This window comes from Triticum dicoccoides, chromosome 7B (genome assembly GCF_002162155.2).
Source record: "Triticum dicoccoides isolate Atlit2015 ecotype Zavitan chromosome 7B, WEW_v2.0, whole genome shotgun sequence".
Lineage (NCBI taxonomy): Eukaryota > Viridiplantae > Streptophyta > Magnoliopsida > Poales > Poaceae > Triticum > Triticum dicoccoides.
This window is the reverse complement of record NC_041393.1, coordinates 76,989,703-77,009,480: the sequence shown is the minus strand read 5'-3', so window position 1 is coordinate 77,009,480 and position 19,778 is coordinate 76,989,703. Positions and strand designations below refer to the sequence as shown.

General features: G+C 49.9%; 1 protein-coding gene and 1 pseudogene across 1 annotated transcript; both read right to left on the bottom strand.

The window, feature by feature from the left end:
* Positions 1-7,251: 7,251 nt before the first annotated feature.
* LOC119340209 lies at positions 7,252-15,263 on the bottom strand (annotated as a pseudogene).
* On the bottom strand, positions 11,109-14,127 carry LOC119340208. The gene has a single exon (XM_037612110.1). The coding sequence runs from the start codon at positions 14,053-14,055 to the stop codon at positions 12,328-12,330; it is 1,728 nt and encodes a 575-aa protein (XP_037468007.1). The 5' UTR covers positions 14,056-14,127; the 3' UTR covers positions 11,109-12,327.
* Positions 15,264-19,778: the final 4,515 nt, after the last annotated feature.

The following is a 19,778-nucleotide window of genomic DNA, read 5'->3' as shown; positions in this document are numbered from 1 at the left end:
GAGTGAAAACAGTTAAAAAAATTACCGGAGTAAAAATCACTCATATTGATTGAAACTAAAGATTCAATTCATTGCACAAATTTAGGATACCACACACAAGTTGCAACACATAAATAACTGTAGGAACGATAAACACAGCAATGACATTTACAACGACAATGGTAATTGGACAGGGTCCTGAGAAAAAGTCTCTGGAACCGGGGCACACTCTTCTTCTATCGGGGGAAGTGGGTTGACCAGTCGATGAATGTGCCTTTCCTGGTTGGGCCTCAGTGGTCTGCCGATGGCGATCTGAGGATTCAAATCAGCGAGGCTCTGGAGATAGCACATTACTCGTTGGGTCAAACGCTCTTGCGCGATGACATATTGGGCAAGGTTGGCCAGTACTGGGTCTCTTTCGATTCGTCCATCCGGAAAAGATGCTACTTCTCCGGGTGCTGCTCGACTCGGGAAGTAATAATACCCTCATTCGCTGGCATAGGGTACCGCGAATTGAAGTCGGGTAAGCACCTCATACGCAGCAGCTTCTATGGCCATATGTGGAGTTGGCATAGATTTCCCCACGAAGGAAGCTTCCGTGGGGTCTTGGTTTGGGTTTGCGGGAGGGACGTGCACCACTGCCCAATATTTCGAGGTGGATGGGGTGATCCTCGATTTGAGTAACTCATACTGGGGTGGATGGATATCACTCATGGTACTGCAGGTAAAGTCCCACAAAATTTTAACAAAGCTGCCTGGAGTTGCATCTGGAGTTCTCAGGTAAATACTAGGGCTCGGCATGGCAATGGAAATGGTTGTGCGAGTGGTGCTCAAGGTGAGGGGTACTTGGCAAGGTCACGAGGTGGCCTTTTATATAGCATTGGGGCTGGTTTATTTACCGTGGTGAAGGGTAACTAGTTTATCGAGTCTGCTCCATGGGGTCGGGGTCAATGCTACAGATATACATATCTCAAAAAAGTGACGTGTCACTATGGGTGTCGTTGGTGTGGTTTTGGTAGTTGTGCCCGGAAAAAAAATGTAACCACATGCTAACATATTTATGCCAGGCTACTATTAAAACAGAGGCACACAAGCAGGCTGCGGTTATTCAAGGCGATGCAAGATCATACAATTACAGGGCGTGGGCATACTGAGACTCACTACTACTCGAGTGACTTAGTCTACCTCGTTTATATCTAAACGAGCCTGCCTTGTGGACGTCGAGGCTTCTCCACGGGTTTCGTCGTCGGGATTAGCGGGAGGAGGTTGAGGGGCTGCCGGGTTGGGGTAGCGATGATGACCATCCCGGGGATTGTTGGCCACAATCCCGCTGGAGCGTGTTCCCAAAAGGTGACGAAGCACTTCTGGGGACACCAAAGTATTTTGGTCGATGGCTGGGGCAGTCCTCAAGGACTCGATCGGGTGTCCGAACAGCACGACTGGGTTGTCGGCGTCGGGCTCATCTTCTCCTCTTGTCGGGGCTCGGCGGACCAGCTCTCCACGAGCTGCGATCAGATCAAGGGTGATTTGATCGAACAGTTCCTCTAGTGCACCTACATAGTGCACCAGATGCAACAATGCAGGATCCGTCTCGTGATCTCCGTTGACAACCTGGGGTGGCCTACCATACCCGTCACAGCTGGGGTAGTAGTAGAATGAGCGATAGTTAACTCTGGGCGACAAGTGCCAGAGTTGAACTATATCTTCTCGAGAAGCTAGTTGGATGGCTTGTGGCTCAAAGGAAGTAGTCCTTCCGGTGAACCTGTAGAGGCGTTCTGGCGATAGACCCCTACCATAGATGTGTATAGTGGCCTAGAATTGACGGCTCTCCCCGCTCATGGGTCCTTGGTACACAACATATTCTGGGGGCTCCTCTAATGCAAAGGCACGGCGGGTGAGGTTTGCTAGCAAGGTCACAAAACCTCCATGGTTGTTTGTCGTGGTTTCATTGTGCAGGACGGGGCCAGGCATTATGGCTTGGTTTGGAGGAAAGAGGTTGTGTTGTGTTGTGTTGAGGTTAGCGTGACGTTTTTATAGAAAAAGGGGACGGAGTCTTCCTTCGCACGCTTGCGAATGAGACAATTTAGGTGTCGGTCACTGGCACGTGATCGACAGGCTAGGCTGATAGGTTGGGCACCGATTGCCAAAAGGTGTCGGGTTACTGTGGGGTTATCTTACGCGAGAAGCTTGGCTGGGGTTAGGTTATGGTCAGGTGGGTTGGTTAACCTAGGTTTATTGACCTGGCTAAGATAGGATTAGCCAATGGTCAGCCTGGCTCTGATACCAAGTTTGTCAGGACCGGATTTTCGAGATATTAATTTCCCATAAAATGGCCCTTGTGCTCACCAGCCCCAGGATTACTGTTAGCTGATGAGGCACAAACTTAATAGAGAAATATCCAAGCAAATTACAAAATATGTAGTACAAGACCATTCTGGCCTATGAGTACAACACAAGATTTCTAGTGCTTGATGGCGGAAGCGGTTTGTGGTCTTTCAGCGTCTATGGGACTCCAATTCCCACAGGAACAGCTGACTTGGATAACTCCTATCTTCGCGAGGCTGCTGTCACCATTGTTTAGGTTCCGGGGCTGTCATCGCAACGCTCCTCTCCAAGCAAGAAATCTGGCCAAGACAATAGCCAGGGAAAGCCAGTGAGTACTTTGAATGTACTCGCAAACATTATGAACATGGGTATAATATAACAAACGATAATCATGCTCTGAAATATTCTATGATCGCAACGTCAGTCATAAAATAAAATCCATGATGCACATAAGCAAGTTATTCACATAACACACAAATAATGAAATTAGAGAGTAGAGATAGAATGCCTCAGTCGGGCGTCTGAGCGGCACCACATAAAGGGCTCATAAGTGAAATAAGTAACAAACGTGCCGCAGTCGGGCGTCTGTGCGACGCCACATAAAGGGCTTATAAAGTAGATACATAACAAGCATGCCACAGTCGGGCGTCTCAGCGACACCACATAAAGGGCTTATATAGTAAATCAATAACAAGCATGCCAGAGTTGGGCATCTGTGCGACAGCACATAAAGGGCTTATAACAAAATAATCACAGTGAATATCCAGGAGGTAGAACCGTTCCAGGGATACTCAATAAATCAAATAATGAGAATAGTTAGTCCATAATAATAATAATCATAATCATCATATGTCACCGGTCATGATCAAAGTTCTGGCTTAGTAATTTTTCCTCCTAAGACCGACACTAGTACCGACACTTGACCCATCCCAGACTGTAGTCCTTAACCATGGACACGGCTATTCGAATAGATATAATCTCTGCAGAGGGTGTACTCTTTACCCATGAGTAACGAATTCCGTTAGTCCATCTGTACTAATTCCTCCTACAGTCTTTTAATTGAAAACACACCTAACCGCACACACCAGCCTGACTTATCGGTGTCTGGGATCACCCACGACACTCGTTAAGCAAAACTCTAAGTGGGGAGGCTACAACCTCGATTAGCATGGGATCACAAATTTATAACGCGCGCAAACTAGGGGAGCTACCCCCTCGGCTACAACCGAAAACACCCATGCCCCCGGACCAGGTGGCATGCCTACCGGATGCAGCCGGTATCTTCCACCATGGCCTCTCTGTACAGTGTGTGCTAGAAAGGGGTTGACAACTTACTGAACCGTACCCTACCTATGGCAGGGACAAGTGGTAGTACGAAACAAGTATGGGGGTTACTAGAACAAGACTCGATCTACGATCGACTCAGGAGGTTTAAGTATTACCTGCACGATTAGCATAACAAATATGTTTCCAACCAACAAACAGAATCACATCTCATCATACCTTACTATGCCATACCGGACACAACCGTCTCGACGAAGACCGGAGACAAGCTCGTGTCTACCCAAGACAGAGGCTTTCCCGGCTTCCTTCCGATAGACATGATAGGCATATGAGGGTGATTACTATCACAACGTATCAAATTCCAATAGCACGGAATCATCAATATGCACTTATGAGTAGGTTCATACCACCCCCAAAAAAAATAATGAGAACTCTGAGACGAGAGGTGTTGTAACCATATCAAACAACACACGACGATATTATGCCAGGGTTCAGAATGCTTGCCTTCAAGTTTTGTAGAGGCAGGGTGCTTCCCAAGACTTTTGAAAGTTTTCCTCTTCTTCAAAAATCTTATTTTTGAAAATATTGAATTAAAACATAGTTTCAAAACAGTACAAAAAAGTTGTCTGAAATTTTTCAAATAAATCTGAAAACAAACTAGACAATATTTGAGAGAGGTAGGAAAAAGAATCAACTCATTTGGAGTTATATTTAAAAAGTTATAGCTAGTCAAAGTTTAGTCAAATTCTGTTTTTTTAAAACAAAACAGAAAAAGAAAAAAACGTTTCGAAAACTAAACACGTCGAAGGCGTACTCTGGGTTTACGCCTTCACTTATCCAGCGTGGACTGGCGCGTGGGTCACTGATAGTGGGTCCAGGGGGCCCACTGGTCAGGTTTGACCAGTCGCCTCTCCCTCCTCTTCCTCTGTCCGAGCGAAGGCGGGACTCCGGCGATCGCCGTCGACGAACGGCGCATCCCCGCGGGGTTCTAAGGGCGGGGATGGATCCGCCAGTCCAGGGCGGTCCTCCCGGTGGTCGAACGGCTGGCGGGGGTGAAGGGAGTCGCCGGCGGCGAGCTCCGCGGCGGAGATGGTTTCGGGACGATTTGGGGGTTCGGGCTATGGTGGATCTCCGTCGCAACTGGGGGTTTGGGCGGCTCCACAAGACGAAGGGGAGTCGGGTGGTGGTGCTGGATGGACGGGGGAGGGCCTGGTTGCGACGAACGGGACTGGAACGTGGCGGCGGCCGAACTGACCGGAGATGGGGAAGACGGCCTCTCCCCATCGATTTCTGGCTAGGGGCGCTCCAGAGGGATGGCCTGAGGCTGCCTGAGTACTCGGTTGGGCTCGGGGGTCCTTTATTTATAGTGTGGCTAGGTCGGTTCCACGTCCGTGGATAGGAACGCCGGCGAACCGCCGCTCTGTTGCTGCAGGAGGACGTGGCGGCGACAAGTAAGGATGGCAATGGGTCGGGTTTGGACCAGGTTGAACAATATCTAATCCATATCCATATCCATGAAGATAGTATTTGCCTAACCGTGAAAATATCCATGGGTGAAAAATTGTGTCCATGTCCAAACCCGTCGGATATCCATACCCACTGGATATCCATTGGGTCCTCTCGAGACATATAAATAAGACATAATACAATGTTAACATAATCTCTTCCAATCTTCACCTCGTGGTAGGCTAGGCCTCACTTACGGTAAACATCAACTTATGGTAAATCAACGCTCACTAACAACCAAATATCATTTAGGATTTTTTTTCTAATAGATGAGAATGACGAGTGATTTAACAAGGAGATAAAAATAAGAGAAGGGGTGTTGGAGTATGTTATGGATGGGATTGAATGTCAACTATTAAAAGTTATGATGGGGATTGTGCAATTTCTTTTGCATGTTTTAGATAACAAAGTGTAAAATTGCAGTGGGACATGTGACTGTGGGGTAGGGATTGCATATTTTTGCCTAATAAGTCATAATATTGGGTCAGTTTTGGATATATCCACGGGTACAAGATTATATCAATGTCCTACCCACGAGCAATCGGGTCGGGTTTGGGCACCGCCCATGGACACAAAAGCATATCCAAACCCTATCCATTCGGGTCGGATATCCATGGGTATCCATGTTCATGGATAAAATTGCCATCCTTAGCGACAAGCGCTTGCAGACGGGCGTGTGGATGAGCTCGGACGGCTCCAGAGGGCAGCTGGCGCACGTGTGTGGCTCGGGCGGCGCCGTCCATGGCAGGAGCTCACTGTGGCTGGCCGCTAGCCGCCGTGGCCGACCCGACGGCGGTGCTGTTGGGCTCCAGGGGTGGCCTGGAGCGTTCTGGGGAGTGGATGAGGACGGCCGTGGCTCTGCAGGTGGGTAAAGGCCAGGGGCCAGACGCGGCGACCCGCGCGCACGCACGTGCAAAACGCGCGCTCTGGGCGCGCCCAGCGCACGCGCCTACGTGTTCGATGCTATGCCAGAGCGTGCAAAAGGGCTAGGGTGAGGCTGAGGATTAGCAGGCCTGGGTTAGGGTTAGCTAGGAGTTTAGTGGACAAGTTAGTTAGGTTAGGGGATCATGTTTACAATGCTAACTAAAAACCATGCCAAAACTGGCCATGCACACCAGGTGTTCGACAGAATGCTAGAGGCATCTAGGCAGTTCTTGGGGCGGCCAAAATCTCCAGATGAGTGTCTCATTAGGTGTAAGAGATGGTGGTAAGGTTAGTTAGTCCAGACCAGAAACTTGTTAGTGCAAAAATTTGAGAAAACCAATTTTGGGCAGAAACTAAAGGTTATCATTTTATGGACCAAGAGTATTCCCATGGGGCCACTCTTCTGGACTTAAGGCTTTGGTAGGGAGGACTATAAGTAGGAAAAAGGATCATGTGTAACAGAGCAATACAAAATGGAGTTGCAGTAGAAAAGGCCAAACTGGTCCAGAGAGCAAAAGAGGATGTTTTGCTCAATTTTTGCAAAGAACATTCATGGGTTTTTGCATAAAAATGAATTATATGCATCTACTGTCATCTCCAAATACTTGGTAATTTTTTTAAAGAATTATTTAAAGGGGTTGTAGTGCAAAGGTACCAACTGGACTAGTTTTGAAAACTTGGGGTAGAGCTCAAAAATTTCAATGAATAAAAGATATTTTTGCACCAGAGTGATATAAAAACACCACATGACATCCCCAAATTTTGGTGAAAATTTTAGATGCATTTATCAAACGGTTGCAGTGCAAAAGAGGCTCTAAAACTTATGAACATCTCTTTAAAAGGATAAAGCTCAGGAAAAATATTTCTGCAAATAAATTCACTGATAAAAGAATTGTTTTTCTTGAGAGGGTATACAAGTCCAATTATAATCTTGGAAGGTTTTTACTTGGGGTAAAAACTCCACAATATTAAAGAAAAAGGGGGTTCTGAAATCAAAAGAAAATCCAGAAAGCAAAAATTTTAAACTCGTGTCAAAATTTTAATAATAAAATCATGGTTAAATTTTTGGGGTGTTACAGCACCCAACTCGTTATAGCGCGCGCGCCGTTTTTGCGCGCCCGCTGGAGCGACCCGCCGCGTTGCGCGCGCTAAAAAAAACTATTTTGCGGCGCGGCGCTAGTTTAGCGCGGCTGTTGAAGATGCTCTAAAGTGGTTCATGGGACACCAGTGTCATGATCAAAAGGCACAGCTGCTCAGACGTTGCCATCACCCTTAATTTCCAAAACCAACGAGGCAAAATCATTATTCGGTATAGCAGGAATGCAAAACTGATCCACTCTAGTACGTGGAACAACAAAAATCATCATACGACAGAGAGAGTACAAAACGTCCTCCCATACACGCTCAGAGAACGGTGGAGGCTTGGGTACCGTCGGCCTCGTCGGTTGTATCGGCGGCGCCGCGAATCATCTCGTCGAAGAAATCGGTGAGGGCAATCTCGTACCCCGGCAGCTTGTTGAACCCGGGGAAGTAGTTGATGTCGATGATGAAGTACTTCCCACCGGCCTTCCTCCCGCGTATCATGTCGAAGTTTTTTCGAGAGTATGCAAATTGTGTACCTTAGCTTTAAAGAAGGCAGAGGGTTAATTACAAGAATTACAACGGGTGGCAATCCCACATTGGGAGCAAACCCAAACTCCACTCCACTCCACACTCTAAGCAACTACTCGGCAAGCTGTTGAACTCCTCTCCTTCAAGCCGCTATCCAAAGTCTTAGCTCTCGAGCAATAATGTCCGCAGCTCCCCACTCGTTGGCATTGTTGGGGTGCGAGAACACTCTGCCGTTTCTTTGCTTCCAGAGATTCCAGCATATCAAGATGACGAGCGCGTCGAATACCTTATGGTGCGGTTTGATGATGTGTTTCCTGGAGATAGACCACCATGCCTCCAAGCGATCTTGCTGTGTTGGTAGTATAGAAAGCTCAATGCCTAGCCGCCTGAAGCAAATGAACCAAACTTGGCGAGCATAGACGCATTGCAGCAAGATGTGATCCACCGTGTCCTCTTCTTGCTCACAAAGAAAACATGGCGAGCTATGTTCTTGAAGGCCATGCCTTTGCCTCCTATTGGATGTCCATACACGGTATTGCAGCGCCAACCAGATGAATATCTTACAGGTCAGCGGCGCCCAACATTTCCATATTGCCGATGAGCATTGAAATCTGATGCCTCCTTCGCATAGCATCTTATAGGCGGTGCGGGCTGAGTAGATACCATTGGAGCTCCATTGCCAAATAGGTTTGTCTTCAGAGTCAGGGTCCAGGATCATACCAATGACTAGATCCCAAAGCCGGATGAATTGCACCAGGGCATCCGTGCTCATATCCCCAACAATGTCAGTTGTCCATGCATGAAGATGTAGAGCATCCTTAACCGTTCTCCTGTTGGCAATTTGTGTCTTGATCATGGCTCTAATCATCGGGGCCACCTCGGCGATGGAGCTTCCATTAATCCATCTGTCCTTCCAAAACAGTACACGTCTCCCATTGCCAACCTCCCATTTGACCAAGCTGTTAAACGCCGTGGTCACCTGTTTGTCGGCCATGAGGTTCAGTCATTGCCATGGCCGGAGATCGTCCGTGCGCTTGAGCCATTCCCAACGCAACCGGAGCGAGATCCCTTGCTTGAAAAGATTCAGCACGCCGAGACCTCCTAGGTACTTTGGTCTGCACACACGCTCCCATGCGACCAGGCACTTGCCACCATGGACCTCCTCTGTCCCAGCCCAAAAGAACTTTCTGCAGCCTTTGTCAATTTTTTCTAACGCCCACTTAGGAGCCTCCGCGACGATCAGGTGGTGAGTAGGCCGCGCTCGAACCACGTGATTGACCAGCGCAAGTCGCCCAGGCCTGGTGATAAGCCCTCTTTGCCATCCCGGCATCAGTTTAAGCACTGTGTCAATGATCGGTTGCCAGTCGGATCTCTTCAAATGCTTGATACTCAGCTGCAACCCTAGGTACTTGATCGGAAATTTCTCCATAGTCCAGGGAAGCGCCTCCTTCACCAGTTCCTCCTCTCCCTCGGAGGCTCTGATCATGACAGCCGAGGACTTGGCAAAATTAACGACTAGTCCTGATGCCTGTCCGAAGATTCCAAGAGCTTCCTTAACAAAAAACAGATCCGATCTTGTCGGTCTAATGAACAGGACAACATCATCCGCGTAGAGAGACAGCCGCTGCAGAGGTGTGCAGCTAGGAATCTTGCTAAGCACCTGCCGCTCTTGAGCCTTGATCATCATCGCAGTAAGTACATCCATAGCAATGACAAAGAGGAGAGGGGAGAGGGATTCTCCTTGGCGCAGCCCTTGCGCATGCATAAATTTCTCTCCCGCACATTCATTGACCACGATTCTAGAACTTGCCGAAGTGAGCAGAGTTGCAATCCAAGAGATCCAGCGGGCAGAGAACCCCTTAGCTCGAAGCACCTCAAAAAGAAACGGCCAGGATAGGGTGTCAAACGCTCTCAATATGTCTAGTTTTAGCAGCACACCTTTGGTTTTCCTCTGATGAAGTTTGCGGGCCATTTGTCTAACGAGAAGGAAATTGTCGTGGATGCTTCTACCCTTGATGAACGCCGACTGATTGACACTCACTATTTCTCCCATCCTCCTGCTCAGTCTAGATGCAAGAAGCTTGGAAGCAAGCTTGGGTGCACTGTGAACGAGACTGATCGGCCGAAAGTCCTTGACCTGGCAGGCATCTGGCTTCTTTGGCAACAGCGTAATCAGGGCCTGATTTAGTCTGCCAAATCCCCTGCCATTGTTGAGGAATAACTTGTGGATTGCTGCAATAACATCTCCTTTAATAATGGCCCAAGCTTTTTGGAAAAAAATTCCAATGAATCCATCCGGTCCGGGTGCCTTGTCCGCGGGCATGTCCTTGATCACCTTCCAAATTTCCTCCTCATGAAAGATAAGATCTTGATCCGACAGATCAATGGGTGAAATGCCTACAAAGTCCAGATCAATAGTATGCTCGCGAGCCGTGGAACGGCCAAGCAGATCTCTGTATGCCTCAAAGAAGGCACGCTCCTTCCCCTCCTGATCGGCAATGACATGCCCCTCTGAGTTGATAGCAGGGATGAAATTTTTGGATTTCCTGCCATTGTCCACTAGATGAAATAGCTTGGTGTTAGCGTCTCCGTCTTGCAACCAGTTCATCCTCGATCTCTGCCTCGCAATCGTCCTCTCCAGCGAAGCAAGCCCAAGTACCAGTCGTTTGAGGGTGTTCCTAAGCCCTCTCTCCTCATGAGATAGCACACGAGATTCTTGAGCACAGTCGAACCTGAGAATCACCAGGTTGGCCACCGCTATCTGAAGCTTGATGTTCCCAACTCGCCGTTGTCCCCATGCCGTGAGGTGTTTAGCACAGTTTCTGAGAAGTATATCCAGACGCAAGAAGGGGTCAGAGATGGATTGGTCACAGAACCATCCTTCGGCTACTGCATCCAAAAACCCCTCCAGTTTCACCCAAAAAAGCTCAAATCTGAAACGCCTGCGCGGCTGCAGGTGGTCTTCCATAGAGATATAGAGGGGACAGTGATCCGAGATTCCAGTGGAAAGAGCCTGCATCAAGCACTCCGGGTACTCAAGCTCCCAGTCTATCGTAACGAAAGCGCGGTCAATTTTCTTAATCGTAGGATCGCTCCTTTCATTGCTCCACGTAAACCGCCTGCCATGGAGGAATAGCTCTTTGAGGGCATTGTCATCCACAAACCGTTTGAATCTGCCCATCATCCTTCTATCTAGCAGATTGTTGTTCTTGTCAGCCGCATGGAGAATGAGGTTGAAATCGCCTATCGCCATCCAAGGGCCCGGGCAAAGTGCCCTCCTGTCCGAGAGCTCTTGCAAGAACATGACCTTTTGAGGGTCCTCTTGAGGCCCATAAACAACCGAAAGCCACCAAGAAGCTCCTTCCCTCGGTGTGACAAATCCCGTGATGAAGTTAGTCTCGCGCACCGTGTTAGAAACCGTTGCTATGGAAGAGTTCCAAGCGATGATGATGCCACCTCGAGTGGCCGAAGCCAGCAAGTAAGCAAAACCATCATAAGATGGTCCTAAACATTGCATAATCACATATTGGTCTACATGTTCTAGTTTAGACTCTAGGATGCACCAGATCGAAACATGCATAGAATCCGCTAGCTCCCTCAACGCATCCCTCCTAGCTGGACTATTAAGGCCACGTAGATTCCAGCAAACTAACTCCACCGGTGAGTACGACATGGGGAGGCAAGGCTCCAATGTCGGTACCATGCCGTCTACGCGGACGAAACCATGAGCTTCTCCATATCTCCCTCAAGGTTCAACGGCACTACTTTGCCAAAAATCGCAGCGATCGCCCTTAGTTGTGGCTCTTGGAGTGGCGAGTCAAACATATCACGAAGTTGACCAAGAGCTCCCTCCGACATGGCCAGATCATCATGGGCAATGCCAAGCGTTTTGAGCACTGTCGTTTCGGCCGCAGACGCCTTGGATTTGGATCGTGCCGAAGAGCATACGGATCTGGTGTTACGCCGGGGCGTGAATGGGTCCTGGCCAGCGCGGACGCCACGCATAACTTCGATCTCCTTTAGCAACGGAGGGGCAAGTTTCTTGAGAAGCCTAGTGCAAAAAGTTTTGATGTTTCCCAAGGCGACCTGTTCTTTCTCAGTGAGCTTATCTCCTTCCGGCAGAACTCCCGCCCCTTGGATGCCCAATTCCGGCGACGAGACCACGATTTGCATGTCGTGCGACGTAGTCATGTCACATGCACATGCAGCATCAACCAGATCCCTAGGCGGCCCCACCACCATATCAGTCTGGGGCGACCCGTCCTGGTGATCATCCGCGCTGGCACCTCCAACCAACGCACTGATATCTGGGCCCGCGGGGCAACTGGGTGGGATGAGCTCCTCCATAGGCTGCCAGCCGTTCGTCTCGGGCTGCGAGGCATGCCGCAGTTCTGGTCGGATCAAGTGCGCCTCCGAACCCAGGTTTGCAGTGACAACAGTGGCTGCCACACTACCATCCTGGGGCATGGGATCCGTCGTGTCCATGAGTGCAGCAGAAGGCTCCACTGGCTCCACCTCCTTGGCAGTCATAGACTCAGTCATGTCTGACCTCAGATCTGGGATCCGCGGCTCCCGCACCGAAGCTGGCTTTGCCAGCCCAGCTACCGATGGGACGGCCAGAGGGACCGGCGTGGGATCCGCGACTACCAGCTCGTGGTCTCTTGAAGGCTCCACCACAATCTCCACCAAATGATTGGCCTACCCGCCTACCAAAAGTGCCGGCTCCACCACCTGCACTCCTGGGTCAGCGGACATGACCGAGTCAAAAGCACCTCCCACTTCTGTGTTGTTCTGATCCGCCAGCGATGGGATGCCAAACGTTGGCAACGAATTCGCCAACGGCACCACCGGACACTGCCTCGGATTCGAAATTCCTGGTCTTCCCGAGCCTGGCACTTGAGGGGCCCCAACAGTAGCTTTAACGGACAGCTCTGCCGTCATTGGCGGAATCCTCCAGTCCGAGGGCCCCACACGGCCAGCCAGAGCTTGCCGGTAGGAACGGCCACCGCCGCCTCCTGCCGCCGGACCGAACGAACGCCGACCAGCACCACGGTCATCCAGAACTCCTCGCGTCCAGGGAAGCACTTGCACGTCACCACCGGGGCCCAGATCGTCGGAGTCATCCGGCAGCCCGCTCTGTCCGCTATCATCCGAGCTCCCATCCCTTCTCCAAAGATCCGGCGCGGAGAAATCCCGCATCCGCCCGATGTGAATGATGGTGGGGTACTCCAGCAATTGCAGGAAGGATGGACGGCGCGCCGCGGGGTCTGGCCTCTGCTCCGGCGGCTCAGGCACCCACAACCGCTTGGCAACCGGCACCTCGTCCGGATCCACACACCACGCACGAAGCTTGAACAGAGAGAGATCTTCTCGGCTAGCAATTTCCGGAGCCAGGCTATCGATCCAGCAAGAATCCCCAAGGAGTTCGGCCGCCGTGCCACGTGACCAGGCATGCGACGGAACACCTTCAATCATGATATCCACCTGCGTCCGCATGATCCTGGATTTCGCTTGAGCTTGACGAAGCCAGGGCTTGACGAAGAGCTTGAATCTGTCGTGCTCGATCACGGGGGCACCCAGCGCTCTGTTCCGGAGCTCATGCGACGCAAACACAACCAGAAAATCCTCGGGGTGGTACTTGTGCACGGAGAAACGGTGCCGCGGTGTGTCAAGCTGGCGCGAGATGGCGACCGCCGCGTCCTCACATGACACCGGTGGCCTAGCTCCGCCAACGTACATCACAACCGCGAGCTGCAGCCTGCGCTCAAGCTCGTCCATCCCCGGTGAGCGCTGCAGAACACAGATGCCAGCCTGCGCGGCCGGGGAGGCCACGCCGGCCATCACGGGAGGGAAATTGGGCGCAACTGACAGAGCTAACGCACGCGGCGCACACTGTCCAGGCTCCTGCAATGTCCTCCCCATGGGCGCAGCCGCTGGCGGCGCTGGCACCGTCCCGGACACCTTGGCAATCACAGCGCGACGGAGCACATCCTCCGGGGTCGGGCTCCTGGGTCTCTTGCATTGCGACGAAACATGCCCCGACAGGCCGCAGCGAATGCACACAGGGTCGTTGGTGCAGTCTTGCCGCTGATGCCCCTCCTTGAAACAGCGAAAGCAGAGTCCATACATCTCCTGAGGGATCTCACGGCGCAAAGAAGAAGACGAGGGCGAGGAGCTCCGGCGGCCGCCGCCAGCCTCCTGCTGACGACGGAGCGCCTTCCGGCGACGCCACATGGCCTTCCGGGAAGGCCCTTTCTGGCGCCAAGCTAGGTCCGGAGTCGATGCCCCAGCACCCACCGGAGCGACACCCGCCGACGAGGAGCGCGCCGAGCCAGGCGACCCCGAGAGCCCCAGCCCAGAGACAATCGGGCGCTCCCGAGGAAAGGTCGAGGACACCGAAGGGGGGCTCCGCGAGCCCGAGGCCATCGGAGCAGAGGGTGGACGCCGGGGCCGGAGTGGCCGCCGGCGGGGAGGGAGGTGCGCGCTGGGGCCGGAGCGGCCGTCAGCGAGAGGAGAGGAGCGAGAGGAGAGCCAGAATGGTTATCATGTCGAAGTTGAACAGCTGCAGCCCCAGCGCGCGCCTCAGCCCGCGCCCGACCTCGTCCACGAACCCGGGCGGCGGCATCTCGGCGTCGTCGCCCACGTCGTCGTCCGTGTCGGCGTGCACCGTCGTCAGGCTGGACACGTTGTGGAAGGGCACCGACGCTTCGCCCTCCAGGTCCAGCAGCCGCTCCGCCGGCACGTCCGGCAGGCTGCGCCGCCGCACGCACGTGGCGTGGCCGCCGATCACGTAAATCTTGAACAGCACGCCGCCGTGGTTCACGAACTCCTGGAGCACGAGCGGGGGCTGCAGCGCCGCGAGGCCCGCGCGGCGGTAGATGAGCGACATGGCGTGGGAGCTGACGCTGCCGTCCACGTCCAGCGGCTTGGCGATGAGCGGGAACTGGAGCGCCCCGACGACGAACGGGGCGGTGAGCGACGCGGCGTCGTCGATGGCGACCTGGCGGGGCGCGCCCAGGGAGCCCACGCGGACGGTGGCGTTGAGCTTGGACCTCGGAGACGACTTCGAGTATGGAGCCGCGGTCGAGCAGGCGGCCGATGGCGGCGGGAGGGTCGACGACGGGCACGGTGGGGGTGCGCCGCGGAGAAGGCCTCCAGCTGCACGCGCCACGCCTCGTCGTAGAGCTTGTGGATGAGGAGGTGGAAGGGCCCCTGGTCGACGAGGGGGCGGGAGGGGTCGACTGCGACGAGCCGCATGCCGCGCTCGGCTGCCTGGGCGACGAGCGACGGCTGGATGACGGTGTCCAGCTTGTCCGGCTGCATCGCGTAGCCGATGGTGTAGGTGTGCGGAGATCGTGCCGGCGCCGGCGACTGCTGCTCGTGCTCGGCCGCCATTCCTCCCATGAGCTAGCAAGCTTATCTACACTCTGCTCTGCTCTCTGTCTTTCTTTATGTCTCCTGTCTCGATGCCTTTCCCCTGCTCACAGCACGCCTCGATTTATACTCATGGATTGGCAGGTTGGTAGCAAGGGCTGGAATGCTGTTTCTGCTCATGGATTTCTTCTCCATCGAGCATACAATTATGTTCGTACGCGCATTATGCGTCGAATGGGAATCGCCTCGCTGCTTTCGGCTAGTCGGCCGAGGGGTCATCGACACGGAGTTGGACTTTTGCCCACCGCAACACATTCGCTCGCTAATCGAAAATCTCCGTTTGCCCTGCGCTCGCTTTTTTTTCTATTAAAAGAAACAAAGCCTTGTTAGGCCATCTTCAACACGAACCCCTAAAACGATCATGATATCTGTCTATAAACACATCCGCAAACAATAACATAGGAGCCGGTCATCCAACCATGCCCTCATATATTGTGAATCAAATTTAAACAAAACAAATTGATTTTATGAAAACTGAATCAATTTTAGTTAGACCGGACAAGTTAATTACATTTTTGACATATTTTAACTAAGCAAAAGTGGATGAGACTTTTTAACCTAATCTAAATAATGACCGGTCGTGGCAGAGTCTATGTCACACGTCATGTCTTCCTCATGTCCGGCAAACTCACCGACAGTCCAGTAGCAGAAGGGGAAGAATGAGAATGACTTGCCCAAGCTATGGCTACGCCCCATGTGCTAATCAACGCTAGAGTCCACCATGTCGACGGCGCCGCACTTGATGGGCTTGCATCCTGGTCATGGCGGTAGGGCGCGAACAATGGTGGTGGCACGGTCGGCACGAAGCTGGCGCCCGTCCGCGGTTGCCTACGCCTCCTCTTCGGCCACTTCTGCAAACATGGTGTCGCTCTCAACCCGCAGGACGCGTTGACACCATTGCTCGCAGCGGATTTCAGAGACGCTATTGATGGATAGGTACAACGCCCGTTGCTCATTCAGGAAGCCTGGATCTTCCGCGACCATGCTGACGATGGCCTCGTTGTTCGCCTGCTCGCTGGCGATTTGCACCTTCATGAGCCTGTGCTCATCGAGGAGCCGGAGATTGTAGCTTTGGTCCTCCTGCGCTTGGCGGAACACCGACAACGGCGGGGATAGCTATTGGAACCGGCCAACCAACAATGTATGTTATCAATAACGTCAATTGTATCTCTATTTCCACCTGATCACTTCATCAAAATGTTTTCATATGCTCTCTGCTAAATCAATGAAGCCAGCCAATCTGGATCTTTCAAAGAAAAAAAAAATAACCTCAGTTGTTGCTTTCAGCCATAGTATAGTTGTAGACATCGATCAAATAAACGCCCACATTACGTTGCTTAAAGAGGGTTGGTGAAGAGAGATAGGCAGGCATGAATTTTCCGGCAGACACCCCTATATATTACTAGTAATGATCTAGCATCAACGCAAGTCATTGTGCAGCTACTTCGGCAATGACAGACTGAATCCCGGCATAGTTCGAAAACAGAGCTTCGTGCATCACTAGGCTAACTAGGAATGGAAGGCGTTAGGGAATGCAGCAATGAGACAATTGGCTGTAGCACACGTGTCCCTTTGGGCCATATCGACGGTGCAGGAGGTCACTAGTCTGCTGGATTTGATTGATCTGCTGAAAGTTTGCTGTAGTGATCGAGCACGCATCACCTCAGCCTCCTTCAAATTTGATGCATTCCATCAGTTCATTCTCCGTCTTCTTCCTGTTCGTTGTTTGCCTCAATTTTGCCGTCCGCTAGCACACGGACACGGTAATGCTAAAATGGCAAAATCAGATTAAGTAGGATAGTAAATAGTCACATTATGGAGGCGAACTTGTTCTCGAAAAGGAAAATTATGGTTGAAGTTGGATGATTGGTGTTCTTAGTACGTACTGAAGTGTAATTTCAAAAACAAAATAGTACGTACTGAAGTGTTACATACTGTGTAATAGTGTAATTTCTGTACAAAATTTTCCATATTTTTTATAATGTTTTATTTTGTTTCTTCTTTTAGGGTAACACCAATGCCCTCATTTGATTTTTCTTTAGAAAAAAAATCTGTTTTCTCTTTTCTCTTAGTTCTTGTATTTTGTAGTTTATATTTTTGTTCATTGAAAAGGAAAAGAACAGCTGACTAATCGCTAAAAAAAATGTCATTTGTCCAGTAGAGGCTCCTTTTTCAGAAACCACAGAGAAATGATCTGCCCTCGCTTCTATTGAGATTTACTGGTGAAATTATGGTTTGACACAGTTGTGGTGTTAGGTTGCACGCACTCTAACCACTTGATTAGAGAAGCAACCAGTCAGATCAAAGCATGCATTCGTGAACAACTTAATTTGTGGTATAACCCTAAGTTGCCCTCTCACTCTCAGGATGCATATTTCCCGACGGGCATATAGTCTGATGGCAGAGTTTCAGAAGTAAAAATGTAGGGTTTCCATGTGTGATTTGTCGGATATGAGAAACAATTGTGCTAATTAAAAAACAATATAACGCAGCCACCTAGAAGCCTCAACAGCGATTTCATTGTGATCGACTTTTGAGAGGATGTAGTTGGAACACCTTGTGTACTAATTTTTTGGCTGATTCTTTGACTTTGTTCCTCAATCCTGGAGGGTGAGCTTTCAGTTATTTGTCTTCTTACAATGGATCAAGTGATAAGCTTAACGTGGAAAATTCATTTATTATGCATAGCTACATGTATGCATTAGCTTTATTGGTTATATACGAATTCACTAACAGATCATGTGTTTTTCTTTGTTAAATTGCTCCCTGAATAACCTTTAGCAAGCAGCTTGCTGCAAGCTATATATGATCAGTTTTATAAGTTCAGTTTCGTGCTACTTTTCGTTGTTTGGTTGATCAAATGCTCATGTACTTTGTAGATTTACCTTACGTGCATTTTTGTTCTCTTGCATTGCACATTCTAGTTTACATTGAAATTCCTGATATATTTGACAGCTAGCCCATGGAGAACAAATTAAAGACCATTATTTAGGCTATGCAAGCCATTTTACAAGGTTGTTGTTGACAGGATGGTTAAGATCTACTTTGAAAGACAATCTTCATTTATTCGTATCAGTACTTGCTGGCCACATATTCATCCCATGTTGGGCACACCTATAATTTGATGCTACATTTTGCAGGATTTTTGTGTTTGTGGCATCACCTCAGGAAGATGTTACTGCTTAGAGAACTCTTGGAATCACATCCATGACAAGGCACGTAATTCTACAGAAGAATAGTAGAATCGTCGCAAGTGTTTGCCTTCCTATGATGCTTTACATTCAATTATTTTTCTGCCTTCAGAATTTTTTGTGCATTCATTCATTAAAGTTCTTCCAAGGTAGTATAGCAAATATTCATCTTCACATTCGGGGCATTGTAATTGTAAACACTGATATTTATTAAAAATATTGGTACCATCTAAATTATGAAAATAGTTTTATCATTCTTATTAAAATGGACGAGCGCAGCAACGCGCATCTTTATGTTCTAGTCAAACCATGTAGTTGTTGGAACCGTCCAACCAACAATGTATGCTACCAATAATGTAAATTACTACTTGTAGTTACAATTGCATAAATTGATCAAATAAACGGCAACATCACTTTCATTAAGAGAAGGTTGGCGAAGAGGGATAGCCAGGTACCCCTATATATTGGTCGTCACCTAGCATCAACACATTTTGTTGTGAGGTTGCTTCTTCACCTGTGAACCTCAGTACAGTTACAAAATGCAGCTTGGTGCATCATTGAGAGGCTAATTAGGAATGGAAGGTTTTAGGGAATGCAGCAAATGGACCAACGAGATAAACAGTTGTAGCACATGTAGCTATTGTAACGAGATAAATATCGTCGGCAAGATAGTACCCCATTGTATAGTCTTAGCCATTAACGGTATAGTTGCAAGCCAGAGCTTTGCCACTAGCTAGCTGAGCAAATAAAATGAGATCCCTGCAAAACGTTGATATCATTGAGAGACCCCGGCGAACCAAAGAAGCAATGCCGGATCCATAGATCATGTGAAGCCACAGCTTCAAGCACGATGGTGGGTTTACGATTGTGGCCGGTGTATTGCCCTGCCCAAGCCACCGGGCAGTTCTTCCATCTCCAATGCATGCAATCAATACTACCTAGCATGACCGGCCATCCCCTTGCGTTTTCATTCCCATGAGCTTCTTTGTGTCTTCTTCGTTTGGAGCTCGAATGTACTCCGGGCCAAAGACCTGGATTATTGTCTTCGCAGAGACACGGACACATTTGATGGTGGCATCTTCACCAATACGAAAATATTCATCCGCGTAGTCGGCCAAAACACCATATGCAATCACTCTCATCGCCGCCATATCTTTTGATATGCACTAAAGCCAATCAAATCGACGCTATTCCTACGCCGGGTGAAGAAACGACAATTTTGCTCACAAGCCTCGACGATGCGGGTGACCTACGCATTCAATATCGCCTATGAAAGAGCTGAGTCGGATATGTCAATACCTCGGCAAAGTATGTTGGGGAACGTTGCAGAAAATTAAAAAAATTTCTACGGTTTCACCAAGATCCATCTATGAGTTCATCTAAGCAACGAGTCAAGGGGAAGAGTTTGCATCTACATACCACTTGTAGATCGAGTGCGGAAGCGTTCAAGGGGATGGTGATGATGGAGTCGTACTCGACGTGATTCGGATCACCGATGACCAAGTGCTGAACGGACAGCACCTC

What these genes read in the sequence shown, in the direction of transcription:
- LOC119340208 (XM_037612110.1), bottom strand. Translation starts at nt 14,055, where the DNA reads ATGGCCTCGGGCTCGCGGAGCCCCCCTTCGGTGTCCTCGACCTTTCCT.